The following is a 20,398-nucleotide window of genomic DNA, read 5'->3' on the forward strand; positions in this document are numbered from 1 at the left end:
AAAATGGCAAAATCATTAAAATGCATCCTCTTCCCTTTCTTGTCCTTTTTCAGTCCAGAACAGTGTGACCACTGCCCATTTATAAGATTCTGGAGCTGTAAGGTTTCTGAGTTCAGGAAATTAGCATTTTACCCCAAAATCACAAAACAGGGTGACTACCACCTTAAAATGTCACCTCTGGAAAAAATATTTGGGGCTCAGATCTAGTTCTTGAGCTTAAGTTCCTTAAACCCAGCTGCCTACTGAATATTTTTCTTTGGATTCCTATCAGTTTCTTAAATTCAGTACGTCAGATATGAAATTCATTATCCTCCCCTCTAAGCTTGCTCCTTTTTCTATATGCCCATGGCAGAATTCTGGTGCCGTTCTTGACTTCCCCCCTCTCAGCAGGCATTACCACCCTCCAACCTCTAATTCCTCAGTAGTCTCTCAAAACAGCCCATTTCTCTCCATCACTATCATCAGTCCTCTGGTTCAGATGACTTCCATCTGTCCCTTAGATTAATGCAACAGTCTCTTAATTGGTTTCCCTGCTTCCAATCTCAGGTTGTTTTCAGTAAAATTTAAATTGAATCACCTTACCCTTCAGTTCAAAATCCTTCAACAACTCCCTTTTGCTTTGAAATAAAGTCCAAAGTTCCTCAACAGGACTTAAAAGGCATGATCTGATTCCTATGTATCTCTCTGGCCACACCTCTTGACCACTCAGACTCTAAATCTAGCAATCCTGAATTTCTTTCAGTTCCTTGAATGAGCCATGCCTTCTATCACCTCCAACCCTTTGTTCATATCATTCCCCCTGCCTAGAAGAAGCTTTTGCCCCTTTTCCTCTCTTCTTACCCCTTCATTTGGCTAATTCCAACCCATCCTTCAAAAGGCATCACTTCCTCTCATAAGCCTTCCTTGACATCTGCCCTCTCCCCCAGGGTTCCCCTCTGATGTACTCTCACACAAAATTGTAATTTCAAGTGTGTGTGTCTTTCTCACCAAACATTAAGTTCCGTTTTGGTAGGAAACAAGTTTAACTTGTTCATTTCTTTATCCTCTGTACCTAATACAGTGCTAGGCAGATGGTGGGTACACAATAAGTCTTTGTTGAATAAGTTAATCGATTGACTAATTAATTAACTAATTTTAAAAGCTGACAAATAAAGAAAACTCATATATAATTAATACAGTTATCCAAAATTATTTCTAAATTAGTCATTCATTCATATTTGACCCATTCCATATAAAAAAAAATCAGTTCCCTTGTTTCTTCATCTTCTAGTTGTATCCCCTTCTAGGTATTTCTCACTGCATTATTCATTTCACATTCCTTTCTGCCTGGTACCTATTCTCTCTTTCTGCTCAAGACAGGGCAGCACAGCCTAAAGGACTATGTAGCTGAGCTCTACCTATTTAAGCCAAGCATTCACATTTCTGCAACCTTCCTTCAACAGTTTATCTGGGTATGTTGGCCATAGTGACAGAGCTGCTCTTTATATTTTGCTCTTATACAGAATCCAGATGATCCAGACACTGTGGATATCATCATGCAAAACCTGGATCAAGACCATAACAAGGAAGTGGATTTTACTGAGTATCTTCTGATGGTAATCAAGCTGATTCGAGCTTGTAATAAAATCATTGGCAAAGACTACTGCCACACTTCAGGGTCAAAGCACAGAAACCATAGTCTCTGGCACCAAGAGGAACAGAGTGAAACAGAAGAAGAGGAGAAGAAAGGGCAAGAATCATCTCATAGTCATTCAAGCTGGAGTTCAGGAGAAGAGAATGACTCTGATTCCAGGAGCTCCAGAAGAAACATTAAACACAGGCCTATGTCCAGTTCCAGAAAACTGTGGAATCAAGAAGGCATGTCTAGTTCTGGAGAGAAGTCAAGTTCAAGCTACTCCAAGGGTAGTACAAAAAACAAGCACAGTTCTCATCAACCTGAAAGATATGGGAGTGAAGAAGTAAGTTATACTCATTCAAGTAATTGTAGAAAAAGATCAAACTCAGCAAATAAGTCAGACAGTTATAGAGAACAAGGACATATATGCTACTTGAAGGACCAGTCTTTCAGTTCTGACCAACACTGGTCTGATTCAAATAAATCCTTACGGAATAGACGACAAAGTTGGAGCTCAGGCCAGACCCCTAGTAATCAGCATCACAGGTCTAGCTCATGGAGTTGTGGAGGACAAGAACACTGGTCAAATTCAAATGAGTCTACTGGCTGTGGTCAACATGGGTCTGGCTCAGGTCACCCTTTTCAACAGAGATGGCATGAACCAAATTCAGGATCTCAATCAGGAAACTGTGAAGAACAAGGATATTGTTCTAGTGCAAGTGAGTCTTCTACTTATGGAAAACATAGGTTAAGATCAGGCCAGTTCTCTAGTCCAAGAAGATGTGGATCCAACTCAAGTGGTCAGTCAGGGAGTTGTAGAAAACAAAAGCATAGCTGTGGGTCAGGTCAATCTTCCAATTATGAAAAATATGAATATGGCTCAAGTCTATCTTCTAGTGAGAAATACCATGAGTCTAGTTCAGGGTCTGGTTTAGGTCAGTCATCAAGCTGTGGACAGCATGGATCTGGGTCTGGTCAGTCTTCTGGCTTTGGGCAACATATGTCTACATCAGGACAGATTCCCAGCTATGGAAAATATGGCTTTGGCTCAAATCAGTCTTCTAGCTGTGACCAACATAGGTCTGGATCAGGCCAGTCTTGTAGCCATAGCCAATATGGCTTTGGCTCAGGCCAGTCGTCTAGCTACAGTCAACATGGGTCTGAATCAGGTCAGTCTTCTAACTTTGGGCAACATGGATTTGGAACAGGTCAAACTTCTGGTTTTGGACAACATGGATCTGGCTCATGTCAGTCCCCTAGCTTTGAGCAACATGGATTTGGATCAGGTCAAACTTCTGGCTTTGAGCAACATGGATCTAGCTCAGGAGAGTCTTCTGGCTTTGGTCAGCATGAATCAGGCTTAGGTCAATCATCAGGCTGTGGACAGTATGAATATGGATATGGTCAATCTTCCAGCTATAGAAAACATGGTTCTGGCTCAAATCAGTCTTCCAGACATGGGAAACATGGATCTGGCTCAAGTCAGTCATCTAACTGTAGCCAGCAAGGGTCTGGATCAAGTCAATCTTTCAGTCATGCTCAACATAGTTCTGCCACAGGTGAGTCATCAAACTATAGCCAACATGGGTCTGGATCAGGTCAGTCTTCTAGCTTTGGGCAACATGGATTTGGATCAGGTCAAATTTCTGGCTTTGGGCAACATGGTTCTGGCTTATGTCAGTCCTCTAGTTTTGAGCAACATGGATTTGGATCAGGTCAGACTTCTAGCTGCGGGCAACATGGATCTGGCTCAGGTCAGTCCTCTGGCTTTGGGCAACATCGATTTGGATCAGGTCAAACTTCTGGCTTTGGGCAACCTGGATCTGGCTCAGGTGAGGCTTCTAGCTACAGCCAACATGGATCTGGTTCAGGTCAGTTTTCTGGATTTGGACAACATGCTTCTGGCTCAGGTCAGTCTTCTGGCTTTGGTCAGCATGAATTGGGCCTAGGTCAGTCCTCTAACTGTGGCCAGCATGGATCTGGATCAGGTCAATATTCTAGCCATAGTCAATATAGCTCTGGTTCAGGTCAGTATTCCAGCTACAACCAACATGGGTCTGGATCAGGTCAGTCTTCTAGCTTTGAGAAACATGGATTTGGATCAAGTCAAACTTCTGGCTTTGGGCAACATGGTTCTGGCTCAGGTCAGTCCTCTAGCTATAGTCAACATGAGTCTGGATTAGGTCAGTCTTCTAGCCTTGGTCAACATGGATCTGGCTCAAGTCAGGCTTCTAGCTATAGCCAACATGGGTATGGCTCAGGTCAGTCTTCTAGCTTTGGGCAACATGGATTTGGATCAGGTCAGACTTCTGGCTTTGGGCAACATGGATCGAGCTCTGGTCAGGGTTCTAGCTACAGCCAACATGGATCTGGTTCAGGTCAGTTTTCTGGCTGTGAACAACAGGGTTCTGGCTCAGGAGAGTCTTCTGGTTTTGGTCAGCATGAATTGGCCCCAGGTCAGTCCTCTAACCATGGCCAGCATGGATATGGATCGGGCCAATATTCTAGCCATGGTAAATATAGCTCTGGCTCAGGTCAGTATTCTAGCTATGGCCACCACAGGTCTGGATTAGGTCAGTCTTCTAGCTTTGGGAAACATGGATTTGGATCAGGCCAGTCTTCTAGCTATAGCCAACACAGATCTGGCTACGGTCAGTCCTCTAGCTGTCATCGACATGGGTCTGGATTGGGTCAATATCCTGGCCATTATCAACATGGATCTTGCTCAAGTCAGTCTTCTACCTATAGAAAATATGGCTCTAACTCAGGTCAGTCTTCTAGCTATAGCCAACAAAGACATGGCTCACATCAGTTTTCTAGTCATGGCCAACATAGGTCTGGCTCAGGTCATTCCTCTAGCTATGGTCAACATAAGTCTGGATTAGGTCAATCTTTTACCCATGGTCAACATGGATCTGGCTCAAGTCAGTCTTCCAGCCATGGAAAATATGGATCTAGCTCAGGTCAGTCTTTTAGCCACAGTCAACATAGGTCTGGATCAGGTCAGTCATCTAGCTATGACCAAAATGGTTCTGTCTCAGGTCAGTCCTCTAGCTGTGGCCAACATGGGTCTGTATCAGATCAATATTCTAGGCACGGTCCACATGGATCTGGCTCAAGTCAGTCTTCCAGTTATGGCAAATATGGATCTAGCTCGGGTCAGTCTTCTAGCTACAGCCAACAAAGATCTGGCTTACATCAGTCTTCTAGCAAGGGCTATCATAGGTCTAGCTCAGGTCATTCCTCTAGCTGTGGCCAACATGAGTCTGAATCAGGTGAATTATCTAGCTATGGTCAACATGGCTTTGGCTCAGGTCAAGCTTCTAGTTACAGTCAACATGGGTCTGGATCAGGTCACTCCTCCGGATTTAGGCAATGTAGCTCTGGATCAGGTCAGTCCTCTAGCTTTGGGCAACATGGATCTGGTTCGAGTCCATGTTCTAGCTCTGAACAATATGGGTCTGCCTCATGTCACTCTAGTTGTGGACAATATGGTTCTGGATCTGATCAGAATGCTGGCTCTGAACCATGTGGGTCTGCCTCATGTCACTCTAGTTCTGGACAGTATGGTTCTGGATATGGCCAGTGTTCTGGCTCTGAACAATATGTGTCTGGCTCATGTCACTCCAGCTGTGGACAATATGGTTCTGGATATGGTCAGTGTTCTGGCTCTGAACAATATGGGTCTGGCTCATGTCACTCTGGCTGTGGGCAATCTGGTTCTGGATCTGGTCAGTATTCTAGCTATGAGCAAGATGAACTACAAGTGAGATGTAGTTCAAGTTCAAGTGGAGCTTATGATAAGTACAGTAGACCCAAAATAGGCTCAACTCCCAATCAATCACGAAGAAATAGCCAGGAATGGTCAGGGGATAACCAAAACAAAATAAATATGAGTCACAGCCTATCAGGTAGTGATTCTGATGGATATGAGAGCAATTATGGACAATCAAGAACATACAGGCAACAAAGTCAACGAGGGCACCAGGGTCAGTGGGAAATTAGTGGTAGCCATTCAAATTGTAGTGAAGGACAATCAAGAAGCAGTTATGGACAAGTAGAAAACTCCTCAGGTTGTGGCTTTAGAGAAATTACACCATCCCATGGACAGTCTAGATACAACACTATCAATAAACTGTCAGTTTGCAATGAGGACTATAGACAAGGTGGCAAATGTTATGAGAGAGAAAACTGTGGGAGGGGAAATGTAGGGTCAAATACCCACGGTTTGCTTAGCAGCACTCCACTCTATGAATACGTCCAAGAGCAGAGGTGCTACTTCTTGGGATGAATGACAAGTAGAAGTGAAATTAACTCAAATACCAATGAAAGAAATAAGAAAATATTCCAGACAAGCAATTTATCATCATATTTCTAAAAGCAAGTGTATCTGTTTCTATCTTTTTCTTTTAAACACATAACTGCTCTCTATTCCCTGTTATTGGGTTCGTTCCCAAAAATGTAAGGTTATTTGGGCTACTTTGTTAGGAAATACTGAGTTGAATAAACTATTGGTGTGAGGATGGATCAATTCAGGCTCAAAGGATCCTAATGTGAGTTCTGAGTTGGTTTCAGCAAGCAAGATCTTGCCCTCATTCCTAACAATTTTACCAGTTTGGAAAATTTTGGAGGAGCTATAACATGGCAATACTATGATTCCAACCTACTTTAATAGTTCATTGACCTTTTCACTTAGGAAAATTTCATCCATACCCAGATGGAAAAGAAGAGTATCTGCCATTGCTATATAGTTCCTTGGTTCAACTGTAACATATAGGTTTCAAGTCTCTGCATTCAAACAACTTCACTGCATTAAAATCAACAATAAATAAATAGTGTTCAAATACTGAGATTTGTCTCATCACTGCTTCATTTTTACTACTCACACACAGATGGTAAGAATAGAAATGAACCCAAATAGCTATTTTTCAAAGTTCTGTCATTCACAAACAATCCAGAATATATGAAGAATTTTAAAACTCAATAACACAAAAGTCTTGATTTTTAAATGGGAAAAGATTTGAACAGTCACTTCACCAAAGATGTACAGATAGCCAATAAGCACATAAAAGGATATGCAATATAAGTAATCAAAGAAATGTAAATTAAAACACAATAAGATATCATTACACATGCATTAGAATGTCCAAAAGTAAAAACACTCACAATACCAAGTATTGGTATTGCTGATGGGAAAGTAAAATGAGAGAGCCACTTTGGAAAACAGTTTGGCAATTTTTTATAAAGTTAAATATACCTTACTATATGACCCAGCAATTCTACTCATAGGTAAATGAAAACACATGCCCACATGAAGATTTTTACATGAATGTTTATAGCAGCTTTAGTCATAATTGCCAAAACCTTGAAACAACCCAAACGCCTAACAACAGATGAATGGATAAACAATTGTGGGACAGCCATACAACAGAATGTTACTTAGCAAGGGAAAAAGAACAAACCACTGATACACACAACATGGATGAATCTCAAAAATATTGTAAAAATCAAATTAGGAAGAAACACCAAACTGTGTAAAAAGAAAAATCATTAAAGTAGAAATCTGAATGGCCAAGTGACATTTAAAAATGATATACAAGAAAACAGAAAACTAAAACTAAAACCACAATGAGTTACCACTTCTAACCCATCAGATTAGGGAAAAACTAAAAGTCTAGCAATATAAAGTGTTGGGGGAGATATGGATCATAAAGGCCAAAACTGTTAACCACTTTAGGAAACAATATGGCAACACACAACAGTCTACAGCAGCAAAAAAAAAAAAAACTGGAAACAACCTAAATGTTCAACAGAAGAATGAACAAATAAAGGGTGATGTATTCATACACTATACAGCAGTAAAAATTAATGAGCTACATGTATATCTATCAACATGGACAAATCCCAAAAGCATAACATTGAGTTGTAAAAAAAATTTTGAAAATGTGTATATATGATGTGATATTTATATAGTCTTACAATATATATAACAATACCATATTCTATTTGTGGAAAATACACATTTGGTAAATATAAAAATATTTATGGGAATTATAAACAAATTCAGGATAATGTCTACCTCCAGAGGGAGGGGAGAAAATGAGACTGAAAAACAATAAATAAAATAAGGCCAAAAGTTTTATTTCCTTAAGCATGATGGTATTCATTACATAATTCCTGACCCTTATCTGTAAACATCAAATTATTTCACAAGAAAAAATGAGGACACAAAGATCAATGTTAGAATGTCCATCAAGGACTGCTAAAGGGAGAAAATACTCTGACAGGCTAGTCCACTGGCATATCTGGTCCAGCATGTCCCAGTTGCTGAAATAATGCATCAGCACATCAGAGCCTGATGATATTTATCATCTGAATCACATAGTGAACCATACAACAAACTTTCTGCCTCTGATTCAAAATTCACCAGGGAAACTTCTGAAAAATTTGGCCTCCCATAATTTTACCAAAAGGAAAAAGGATTCACTTACTCAGATTAATATAAACACTTAGTGTTTCCAACAGTACATTTCTCACTTTAAATTAATTAACTGGATTTCATACTTCAACACCTGCTGAGTTTAGATAAGATGAAACAATTCTCCTAAGTTTGATCAACTCTGGGGCACTTTCTGGGTTTACATGGATGAGACCAAACCCTGACCCTTTTCCACACAACATCTCAATCTCACTCTTTGCCTTCTTCCAAATTTTGAGAGCTTGGGAGCAAGAAAATATTCTAGTAAAAAAAAAAAAAAAAAAAAAAAGGAAAGAAATTTCAAATAAATGGCTGATTATATAGCTAAGCCACATTTTTCATAGTGTTCTTCTCCCTGTTACAACTCAAAATCTAAGAACCATAATGCTGCAGCTAAAGAACAGAAGAGGGAGACGAAGGCTGACTTACAGGATCGCCGTAACTTGGTGGAGTCATCTCCACTGGATCTTACTTTTGAAGATCAATAAAGTATATTTTTTCCTGTACCCTGAGATGTGATCAAGCTCTGGGAGACAGATTCATACTAAGCAAAGTCTTAAGGGTCCAATTTATTATCTACAAGATGATAGATAGATAGATAGATACGGGTTATTCCCTCTCACTGGATAGATTCATTCAAGAGATATCAGAGGATTGTCATATGAGCTTTACAGCACAGTTTTCATCTCAAAGGGTTTCTCTATCATGCTATGATGACCTAATGATTTTAACAATTTTCCCTAAAAGGGAAGAAGACTATAAGCTTGAAATTTTAATGAGTATCTAACGAGCTGGGAACTTTTACTTCCAGTCCTGTGATTGGAGTTGGTATGCTTTTTATTGAATAGGAAACTGAGACTCTGAAAGGTCAAGGGACTTGCTTATATCAGGAGAGTCAGCTGACTCCAAAACTCTACACAACCACAATACTGTCTTCCACTCTAGTAATATTTCTCTCGAAACTGCTAGAGTCAAACATCTAGGATCAGTGTAGCCCGTCTTCTGGACACTGCTGGAGACACACCAACTAATATTCATCCAATGACTCCTTTTCCTACCCTCAATGCAACTGATGTCCTTGAGGGACACTTGAGAAACACTTCTGCTCATTAGCAGCACGCTTAAGAACAATTTCCAAGGATGGGTCCCTGTTGCAGAAAACTCACCTCATCATGTTTCATTTATCTCTTCACATTTAATGGTTCTCTTTAGCTTGATTCCAGGTGACATTTCTGATCTAGTCCTCATATTCTTAAAGCATGTTTTATTTGAAGTTCAGTATGGACTTTATTATAAACAAACGCACACAGTATCATACGCTTTAAAAGATCCTGTATCTGATTCCTGATTCTACTCTTTCCCCCGCTGCCTCCCTGCCTATACCTGTGCTTTCATATTCCCCCACCATGTGTGCTCTACCCCGAACGTGAAAGGTCCCAGAGCACTTCTCCTAGCTGCTGCTTGGTCTCAAGAACAAGTTCTAACCAGAGAATTCCAGGTGTTGAAGACCTTATATCAACAGTTACTCTGAAGCATATGGCTGTAACAAGGCTGGCCTGTAATATTCCCAGATTTCACAGGCAGAGATGGGAATTCCATGTACAAAGACACTGAGTAATTAGTATGTTCAGGGACCAAAATGTAGACGTCTTTGGCTGAAGCATAAGTGCAGAGGCTATCAGGAACTGTGGCTGGAAAAGTTGGAGGCAGACTGTGAAGGGCTTTAAATGGAGCCATGTGAGATAGGCAGAGAAGAAAAGTCAATGAAGGACACTGATAAAGATGAATCAAAGGAGAAGAATCAGGGGAAAGTGGTATCTCAGAAGCCAGGGGAAGAGAATTCCAGTAAGTAATGGGTATAATAATAAAATGTATTATAAAGTTACAACAAATAAAACAGTAGAGTACTGGCAGAAGAGTAGATAATACAGAACAACATAACAGAATAAAAAGGCCAGAAACAGATGCTTATATATATTTTTTTAGTTTACATGTGGAATGTCTGCTACATAGTTTATGTATATAAAGCACTTAGAAAAGTGGCCCACAGTAATCACCCAACACATGTTAGTGGCTAGCCTTATTACTATTTATTGTTGTTGTTGTTGCTGTTGTTGTAAGCATCAATAAATGGTAGTAACTGTTATTACAAATCATTAGGAAAAGTAAAGATTCTTTCAAGAAATGTGGTAGAAAAGGTATGTAGGAGAATAGGCAAGGAAGAGAGAAGAAGCCTTTAGAAAGAAGAAAATTAAAGTATGTGCTAGAAATATAAGAGATACTCAATAAAAATTTATCAAATGAGTGGATGATATTTGTCAGCCAAGGGGAAGGAGATTGTGGAAAGTAAGAGAATGTTGACACCAGAGAAGGGGGATCATTGCTGGCTCGAGGACTTAGAAGAAATGATAGAAATGGAAACGAGCACATACAGATAAATCAGCCTTGGAAATGAATAAGATACTTCATACTCTTGAGAAAAAAAAGGAAGTAAAATGAGTGAAGATATAATTACTTCAGTGCTTTTAAAAGGGGTCCTAAGAGAAGCTGCATCAGAATCATGTAATTGTGGTAGAATAAATATCTACCCCAAGAAACAACATGTTCTTAACCTTAATCCATGATCCTGTGTGTGTGAAACCATTTGTAACTAATATCTTTGAATATGCTAAAGTGGGTCAAGATATGGATTCATTTGTGAATAGGATCTTCTAAGATCCTGTTTAGGTAGGTACAACTGAATCAGGGTGGGCCTTAGTGCATATTACTGGAGGCTTTATAGAGAGAAGGCCACAGAAAGAGGCAGGAAGAGCAAATACATGGTGAAAGAGATGTGAGACATGCAAGCCAAGGAAACCCAAGGATTGTGGCAAGCCAGCACCAGAATGCTATAGAATCTGGAGAGGAAACATAGCCTTCCTAATGCCTTGATTTTGTACTTGAGCCTTCTAAGGTATAAGCCAATAAATTCCTGTTCTTATGCCAACCCATTGTGTGGTATTTGTCATGGCAGACTGGCAAACTAAGACAGTAATTATCTAAAAAGCAAATTCTTGGACTCCACCCCACACCCACAGAATCTGAATTTCTAGGCACTGATGCTCAGGAACCTACATTTTAATGGTCTGTGACCCACTGGATTCCTTTGAGGAGAACAGAAGTTAGGAGAATCCAAAACTATGGAGAAAGCAAAATTTACCCCTTGTACAGCTGCCATAATGGCTAAGCACAGCAGGCCCCAGAGTTGGAGAAGGAAAAAAACAAAACAAAATAAAAAACATTTCACATCCTAAAATAAACTAAAAATAAAGAAGAAGATCCTACCCAGCATTAGTCTCCCAAAATAAATGAAGTCTTAAGCCCTTTCCTATAAATTGCTAACTCTCCAATGTACAGTTTTATCGCTGACTTTTGCAATACTGACATCTACAAGTATGATAACCTCATGGAGAAGCTTCTATTTAATCCACAGCAGTGAACAGACTAATGGTAACCTTGTTAATCTTATGATTTTTTTCCTTTAAATATCTGCTGTATCATTTACTCAAGGAAACATTATTTTCGATACCAGACTCCTAACACCTTTTGTATCACACCATCATCACAACAAAGAAGAAGCTGATCTGCTAAAAGGAAGATGGTGAGGGAGTGAAGGAGGAGGCTTGAAAAGAGTAGGAAAGGTTTGAAACATCTGATGAAGGTCTGGGAAAGGGAATCAACCAGGGATTAGAAAAGAGATTGCCAGGGAGTAATAAGAGCTCAGATAAGGTTAAGAATCATAAATGTGTAGACAGAAACCAATGCACCACAGTACATAATATTCACCAGCAGCACCTGACAACTGGGCAGAAAAAGCAAAGAAGATGGAGTTAGGTTACTCACAGGTTTGGGATTAGCAGGGCAGGTACAAGAGAAAGTAAAGGGTCCAGGAACACTCAGGGGTCTCTAGTGAGGCTTTTAGGTATGGGAGGAAGAAGTAGAAACCCTTACAGGATTTCTCCTGGACCCAAACTGGATGTGTGTGAAGGGAGGGATAATTTTATAGCCAAATTTCCCTTAGGCAAGGCCTTCCACTCTGTACTTCATTATAGTAGGAAAGAATGGGCCTCGCTAGACAGTTTCTCATGTAAAAGAAAATAACAATATAGAATAGACTATGAGGTACATATGAATGTTCTACTCACTTACCCCTTTTTTACCTTCACAATAACCATTTGGGCCAGAGATCCTTAGACTTCTAGAAAAGTCAGTTTGGGGGAGGGGGGGTGGGGATCCAAAATGTTGGATTAGGAGAGACAGAGCAAAATTCTCCTCTATGAAAAACACTAGTTAAAGGACAGAAAGTGCTCCAGAACAGCAGTTCCAGGGTTCCACCAGCTGGGCAGGGATTTCTACACCCATAATGAGTGAGTACTTGGAGAAATTGACAGGCTGCATTTAAGACGGGTGAGTGTTTGGCCTGGAACACCACTAGGAAATGGGTGGCAGGAGCCAGCTGATGGCAAAGAGGGGAGTAGCCTTCCATGGCCTAGGCACACTCCTCAGTACCTGGTGTGGGTGATAATCCTTCACAGACCTGGGGTCAAGAGCCCCCGTGCCACGGACTGGCCATTGGAGAAGGCAGCAGACAGAAGGGGGTAGTTTTCCATGTCCCGTGCAGCTATCTTTGCAGCTGGCTGGGAAACAACCCTTCACCGCCCCGCAGCCAAGAGCTTCCTGGAGGGAATTCGGGATTCAGCGGGCTGTGACAGCTACACTCTTCCTCCATGGAAGTCCATGGAGTGCATAGCCTAGAGGCAGGAGTGATGCACGGAAGTGACAGGAGCCCTTCCCCAATCCCAGGGAATCATGGATACATGGCAGAGAGGGATTGTGGGGCGTCTGAGCCAGAAGGTGAGATGTGCAGCTCTGCAGCCCCAGAGTACTCCACCTGCAGCCCCGGGAATGGCCAGGACCACTATATCCTGGAACAGACTCCCTGCTAAACTGCACAGGGCATGCCCCCCACCCACAGGGATGGCAGTCCCCAGTGCACACGGAAAATTGGTGCACTGATTGGACCTCCACATGGTTTGGTCCCCCACTCAGCAGATAGATGAGGTTGGGGAGAACTGGCCTGAGGGTAAGAGGTGGCTCAGAAGCACCATCTGCTGGTAGGTCAGTGAAAGTGTACTCCACCAAGCTGTAGCTCTGTCAAATTATAGATAAATGTTCAAATAAGGAACCCTATCAAGATAAGCAAATGCCAAGAGGCCAAAATCAACAGAAAATTTTAAAGCATAAGAAGAAACCATAAGATGTGGATAACCCAAACATCAAAATTAAAAGCCAGAGGAGGCACAGAACTTGGAGCAATTAATCAAAGAAGTACACACAAACATCAATATCATGGCTCAGGATATAAAGGACATGAAGATGGCCCTAGAAGAGCATAAAGAAGAATTTGCAAAAGTAAATTAAAAAATAGTAGATCTTATGGAAATAAAAGATACTGTTGATCAAATTAAAAAGATTCTTGAGACACATAACACCAGATTTGAAGAGGAAGAGGAATGCATTAGCAAACATGAGGATATGGTGATGGAAAGTGAAAGCACAAAAGAAAGAATAGTGAAAAAACTGAAAAATTTGAAAAAGATCTCAGGGAAATGATGGACCACATGAAGCTCACAAATATAAAAATCATTGGTGTTCCAGAAATGGAAGAGAAGAGTAAAGGGCTAGAAAGAGTATTCAAAGACATGGCTGGGGAAAACTTCCCAACCCTTCTAAACAACATAAATATGCAAATCAAAGATGCCCAGTGAACTCCAAATAGAATAAATCCAAATAAACCCACTCCGAGACATATTCTGATCAGCTTGTCAAATGCTGAAGAGGAGAAAGCTCTGAAAGCAGCAAGAAAAAAGCTTAAAATTTTCACAGACAAAAAAATGCTCAGAGAATTTAACAAAAGACCTGCCCTACGAGAAGTACTAAAGGGACCTCTACAGGCAGAGAAAAAAAGAAAGGAGAGAGAGGTCTGGAGAATGGCACAGAACTGAAGAGTTTTAGTAAGGGTATCTTAAAGGAAATAAAGAGAGAGAGGGGAAAGAATACATCTGACCAATAAAAATCATAGGATAAGATGGCTGATTCAAGAACTGCCTTCATAGTAATAATGTTGAACGTGAATGGATTAAACTCCCCAATTAAAAGATATATATTGGAAGAATGGATTCAAAAATATGAGCCATCAATATGTTGTTTACAAGAGACTCATCTTAGACCCAGCAACACAAAGAAATTGAAAGTGAAAGGATGGGAAAAACATTCCATGCAAGCTACATCCAAAAGGTAGCAGGGGTAGCATATTAATTTCAGATAAATAGACTTTAAATGCAAAGATGTTATAAGAAACAAAGAGGAACACTATATACTAATAAAAAGGACAATTCACCAAGAAGAAATAACAATCATAAGGGTTTATTCACCCAATCAAGGTGCTCCAAAGTACATGAGCCAAACATTGGTAAAACTGAAGGAAGCAACAGATGTTTCCACAATAATTGTGGAAGACTTCAATATATCACCCTCTTCAACAGATAGATAACCAGACAGAGGATCAATAAGGAAACTGAGAACTTAAACAATGTGATAAACAAATCAGACTTAACAGACATAGAGCATTGCATCCCAAATCACCAGGATATACATTCTTCTCTAGTGTTCATGGAACTTTCTCCAGGATAGATCATATGCTGGGGCATAAAATAAGCCTCAATAAATTTAAAAATATTGAAATTATTCAAAGCACATTCTCTGACCCAAGTTGAATACAACTAGAAGTCAATAACCATCAAAGATCAAGAATTTTCACAAATATCTGAAGGTTAAACAACACACTCCTAAACAAGCAGTGGATCAAAGAAGAAATTAAAAGAGAAACTGCTAAATGTCTAGAGACAAATGAAAATGAGAACACAACGTATCAAAATTTATGGTATGCAGTGAAGTGGTATTGAGGGGGAAATTTATAGTTTTAAATGCGTATATTAAAAAGGAAGGAAGCTAAAATCAAAGAACTAAAGGAATAACTGATGAAGCTAGAAAATTATCAGCAAACTAAACCTAAAGCAAGTAGAAGAAAAGAAATAAGGATGAAAGCAGAAATAAATGATATGGAGAACAAAAACACAAAAGAGAGAATAAATAAAACCAAAAGTTGGTTCTTTGAGCATATCAACAAGATTGACAAACCTTTAGCTAGATTGACAAACGTTTAGCTAGACTGACAAAGTCAAAAAGAGAGAAGACCCAAATAAACAAAATAATAAATGAGAAGGGGGACATTACTGTGGATCCTGAAGAAACTAAAAATTCATAAGAGGATACCATGAACAACTGTACGCCAACAAACTAGATAACTTAGAGGAAATGGACAATTTCCTGGAAACACATTGTTCTAGTTTGCTAATGCTGCTGAAGTGCAAAACACCAGAAATAGATTGGCTTTTATAAAAGGGAGTTTATTTGGTTACACAGTTAACAGTCTTAAGGCCATAAAGTGTCCAAGGTAAGTCATTAACAATCATGTACCTTCACTGGAGGATGGCCAATGGTGTCCGGAAAACCTCTGTTAGCTGGGAAGGCCTGTGGCTGGCATCTGCTCCAGAGTTCTGGTTTCAAAATGGCTTTCTCCCAGAGCATTCCTCTCTAGGATGCAGTTCCTCAAAACTGTCACTCTCAGTTGCTCTTGGGGCATTTGTCTTCTTTTAGCTTTTCTAGAGCAAGAGTCTGCTTTCAAAGGCCGTCTTCAAACTATCTCTCATCTGCAGCTCCTCTCTTCTCAGCTCCTGTGCATTCTTCAAATTGTCCCTCTTGGCTGTGGCAAGCTCGCTCCTTCTGTCTGAGCTTATATAGTGCTCCAGTAAACTAATCATGCTGAATGGGCAGGGCCATACACCTATGGAAATTACCCTATCAGAGTTATCACCTACAGTTGAGTGGGTCACATCTCCATGAAAACACTCAATCAAAGAATTACACTCTAATCAACACTAACTAATAAGTCTGCCCATACAAGATTATATCAAAGATAATGGCATTTTGGGGGTACATAATACATTCAAACTGGCACACACATGAACAACCTAGACTGACCAGAGAAGAAACAGAAGACCTCAACAAACCAATTACAAGCAAAGAGATCCAATCAGTCATCAAAAAGCTTCCTACAAATAAATGCCCAGGGCCAGATGGCTTCACAGGGGAATTCTACAAACTTTCCAAAAAGAACTGACACCAATCCTACTTAAACTCTTTCAAAAAATTGAAGAAAATGGAACACTACCTAACTCTTTTTATGAAGTCAGCATCACCCTAATACCAAAACCAGATAAAGGGCTACAAGAAAGAAAAACTACAGGCCAATCTCCCTAATGAATATAGACACAAAAATTCTCAACGAAATACTTGGAAATCGAATCCAAAGACACATTTAAAAAAATCATACACCATGACCAAGTGGGGTTCATTCCAGGCATGCAAGAGTGGTTCAACATAAGAAAATCAATCAATGTAATACAACACATTAACAAATCAAAAGGGAAAAATCAAATGATCATCTCATTAGATGCTGAAAAAGCATTCAACAAAATCCAGTAGCCTTTTTTGATAAAAACACTTCAAAAGGTAGGAATTGAAGGAAACTTCCTCAACATGATAAAGAGCATATATGAAAAACCCACAGCCAGCATAGTACTCAATGGTGAGAGACTGAAAGCCTTCCCTCTAAGATCAGGAATGAGACAAGGATGCCTGTTGTCACTACTGTTAGTCAACATTGTGCTAAAGTTCCAGCCAGAGCAATCTGGCAAGACAAATAAAAGGCATCCAAATTGGAAAGGAAGAAGTAAAACTGTCATTATTTGCAGATGATATAATCTTATATTTAGAAAACCCTGAGAAATCAATGACACAGCTACTTGAGCTAATAAACAAATTTAGCCAAGTAGCAGGATACAAGATTAATGTATGTAAGTCAGTAATGTTCCTATACACTAAAAATGACCTAACTGAAGAGACACTCAAGAAAAAGATTCCCTTCTCAATAGCAACTAAAAAAATCAAGTACCTAGGAATAAACTTATCCAAGGATATAAAAGACCTCTACACAGAAAATTACATAAATTTACTAAAAGAAATAAAAGGGGACTAAAGAGATGGAAAGATATTCCATGTTCATGGATAGGAAGGCTAAACATCATTAAGATGTCAGTCCTGCCAAAACTCGTCTACAGATTCAATGCAATCCCAATAAAAATTCCAACAACCTACTTTGTAGACTTGGAAAAGCCAGTTATCAAACTTATTTGGAAGGGAAAGATGCCTCGAATTGTGAAAAACATTCTAAAACAGAAAAACCAAGTGGGAGGACTTACACTTCCTGACTTTGAAACTTACTATAAAGCCACAGTAGTCAAAACAGCATGGTATCGGCACAAAGACAGACATACTGATCAATGGAATCAAATTGAGAATTTGGAAATTGACCCCAGCTCTATGGTTGACTGATTTTTGATAAAGTCCCCATATCCACTGAACTGGAACAGAACAGTCTCTTCAACAAATGGGGCTGGGAGAACTGGATATCCATATCCAAAAGAATGAAAGAGGACCCCTACATCACACCCTATACAAAAATTAACTCAAAGTGGATCAAAGACCCCAGTATAAGAGACAATACAATAAAACCTCTAGAAGATAATGTAGAGAAACATCTTCAAGACCTAGTATTAGGAGGTTACTTCTTAGACCTTACACCCCAAGCACAAGCAACAAAAGAAAAGATAGATAATGGGAACTCCTCAAAATCAAAAGCTTCTGTACCTCAAAGGAATTTGTCAAAAAGGTAAAGAGGCAGCCAACTCAATGGGAGAAAACATTTGGAAACCATTTATCTGGTGAGAGACTGATACCTTGCATATATAAAGAAATCCTACAACTCAATGACAGTAGCACAAACAGTCCAATTATAAAATGGGCAAAAGATATGAAAAGACATTTCTCTGAAGAGAAAATACAAATGGCTAAAAAAAACACATGAAAAAAATGTTCATCTTCACTAGCTATTAGGGAGATGCAAATCAAGACCACAATGAGATATCATCTCACACCAAAAGAATGACTGCCATTAAACAAACAGGAAACTACAAATGCTGGAGAGGATGTGAAGAAATTGGAACTCTGATTTATCACTGGTGGGACTGTATAATAGTACAGCCACTCTGGAAGACAGTTTGGCGGTTTTCAGAAAACTAGATATCGAGTTGCCCTAAGATCCAGGAATTTCAATTCTCAGTATATACCAAGAAGATCTGAAAGCGGTGATACGAACAGATATCTGCACACCAATGTTCATAGCAGCATTGTTCACAATTTCCAAGAGATGGAAACAATCCAAATGTCCTTCAACAGATGAGTGGATAAACAAAATGTGGTATATACACATGATGGAAAACTACACAGCAGTAAGAAGGAATGAGGTTGTGAAACATATGACAACATGGATGAACCTTGAAGACATAATGCTGAGTGAAATAAGCCAGACACAAAAGGAGAGATATTGTATGTTACCACTAATGTGAACTCGGTGAAAAATGTAAAATAAGTGTCTTATAATGTAGAATATAGGGAACTAGAGATAGTCAGAAGCTAGTGAAGGGAGAACAATAATCTAATATGTACAGATACGATATTGGGGTGAACATAATGATATGGGAATGGTCAGGTGTGTTCATTAATGGTATTATAAGTATCAGTGATGCATTGAAGGCGAACATGTTCATAAATGGTTGTATAAAGGCATGTAACCCGCAGAGTAGCACCACAAACCTAAGTAAGTGTTAGCATGGTATACTTATAATGTATGCTACTGGTGCAGAACGTTAACAACAGAGTGGAATGGAAAAACTACCCATTACATATTAAAGACTATATTTAATAGGAACATCTTACCAACTCTACACTAATACTATGGATGAATAATTAGCAGCTGATAAGAGCTCTGGGATGCATTGTTATGATTATTGTTTAAAGTTGAGAGTGATGATGACTATACACCTAAGTGAAGATAATATTAGAAACTGACCATTTATCTTTGGCTAGAATATATATTAAGTGAAGTTAGGAACCCACTACTTAATAAATCAAGCCCTCGACTTGAGGCTTGCTCTTGTGAAATTTAGGGTTGTAAAGGAGGGTAAGCCCTCCTATAATTATGCTTAAGAGGCACCTCCAGGGAACCTCTTTTGTTGCTCAGATGTGGCCTTTCTCTCTCTAAGCAAATAAATTCATTGGCAAATAAATTCATTAACTCCCACATACACACCCTGCCCCAACGAGGGACATGATTCCCAGGGGAATGAATCTCCCTGGCAACATGGGACATGATTCCCAGGAATGAGCATGGCCTTGCAGTGAGGGATTAAAAATGCCTACTTGACCAAAAGGGAGAAAAAAGAAAGGTAACAAGCTGAGGTCACAGTGGCTGAGAGATCCCAAATAGAGTCCAGAGGCTATCCTGGAGGTTTCTCTTATGCAAGCTCCAGCTAGACATCCCAAATGGCCACAGTATGCCACGCCCTTACCAAAAGTAGTCCCCAAATATCTAGGTCCCTACCTGAGAATGTATAAAAGATACACTCACTAAGTTTTATCTTTCAGAAACTTAAATCCACCAGTGTTCCTATACCAGACAAGTCCTAAAACCTAGAAGCAACAGCCTCTTTAAGATCAACTATCAGATGCAGCCCCCTTCCCCATACTGTCGACACCCCATTTCAATATGAACAAGCTAGAGTGCTCACTGCCTAGATACCCCTAAAGATGGAGAAAGAGATTAAGTGAGAGGAAGAGGTAGCAACAAACAAGATAAGATTTAACAAAGGTCTATGAATACTGAAACTTTATGTAATTATATATATTTTTTGGATGCTGGAGTGTTGGAATGGCTGGAAGGAGGTAAATGACATGATGGAACTGTAGCCTATAGCATCCTTTGGGATTTGCTGTATAATTGCACGTTGAATTGTGCCTTGAGCTGTATATAGAGTTGACACCTTTCTGTATGTGTGTTATATTTTACAATAATGGAAATGGTTGAAGTTGTGGAACTGTGACCCATGACATTCTCTGAAATTTGCTCCCTAACTACTTGTGAAATCAAACTTTGAAAGTTATCACTGTTATGTATATATGTTAAATTCACAATAAAAAAAATGTTTTAAGTTAGTTTTGCTCTATGAGATGTGGTTCAGATTTGA

At 39.5% G+C, this 20,398-nt stretch overlaps 1 protein-coding gene across 1 annotated transcript in view; it reads left to right on the forward strand.

The window, feature by feature from the left end:
* The window catches only part of LOC119512975 (hornerin-like), a 29,396-nt gene that overhangs the window by 408 nt on the left and 8,590 nt on the right, over positions 1–20,398 (forward strand). Inside the window, exons 2-5 of the mRNA XM_037807840.1 lie at positions 1,503–1,902; positions 2,629–3,090; positions 3,175–4,617; positions 4,657–5,046. Coding sequence (XP_037663768.1) covers positions 1,503–1,902; positions 2,629–3,090; positions 3,175–4,617; positions 4,657–5,046 — 2,695 coding nt within the window. The remainder of the gene's footprint in view (positions 1–1,502; positions 1,903–2,628; positions 3,091–3,174; positions 4,618–4,656; positions 5,047–20,398) is intronic.

Source organism: Choloepus didactylus, chromosome 2 (genome assembly GCF_015220235.1).
Source record: "Choloepus didactylus isolate mChoDid1 chromosome 2, mChoDid1.pri, whole genome shotgun sequence".
NCBI classification, from domain to species: domain Eukaryota; kingdom Metazoa; phylum Chordata; class Mammalia; order Pilosa; family Megalonychidae; genus Choloepus; species Choloepus didactylus.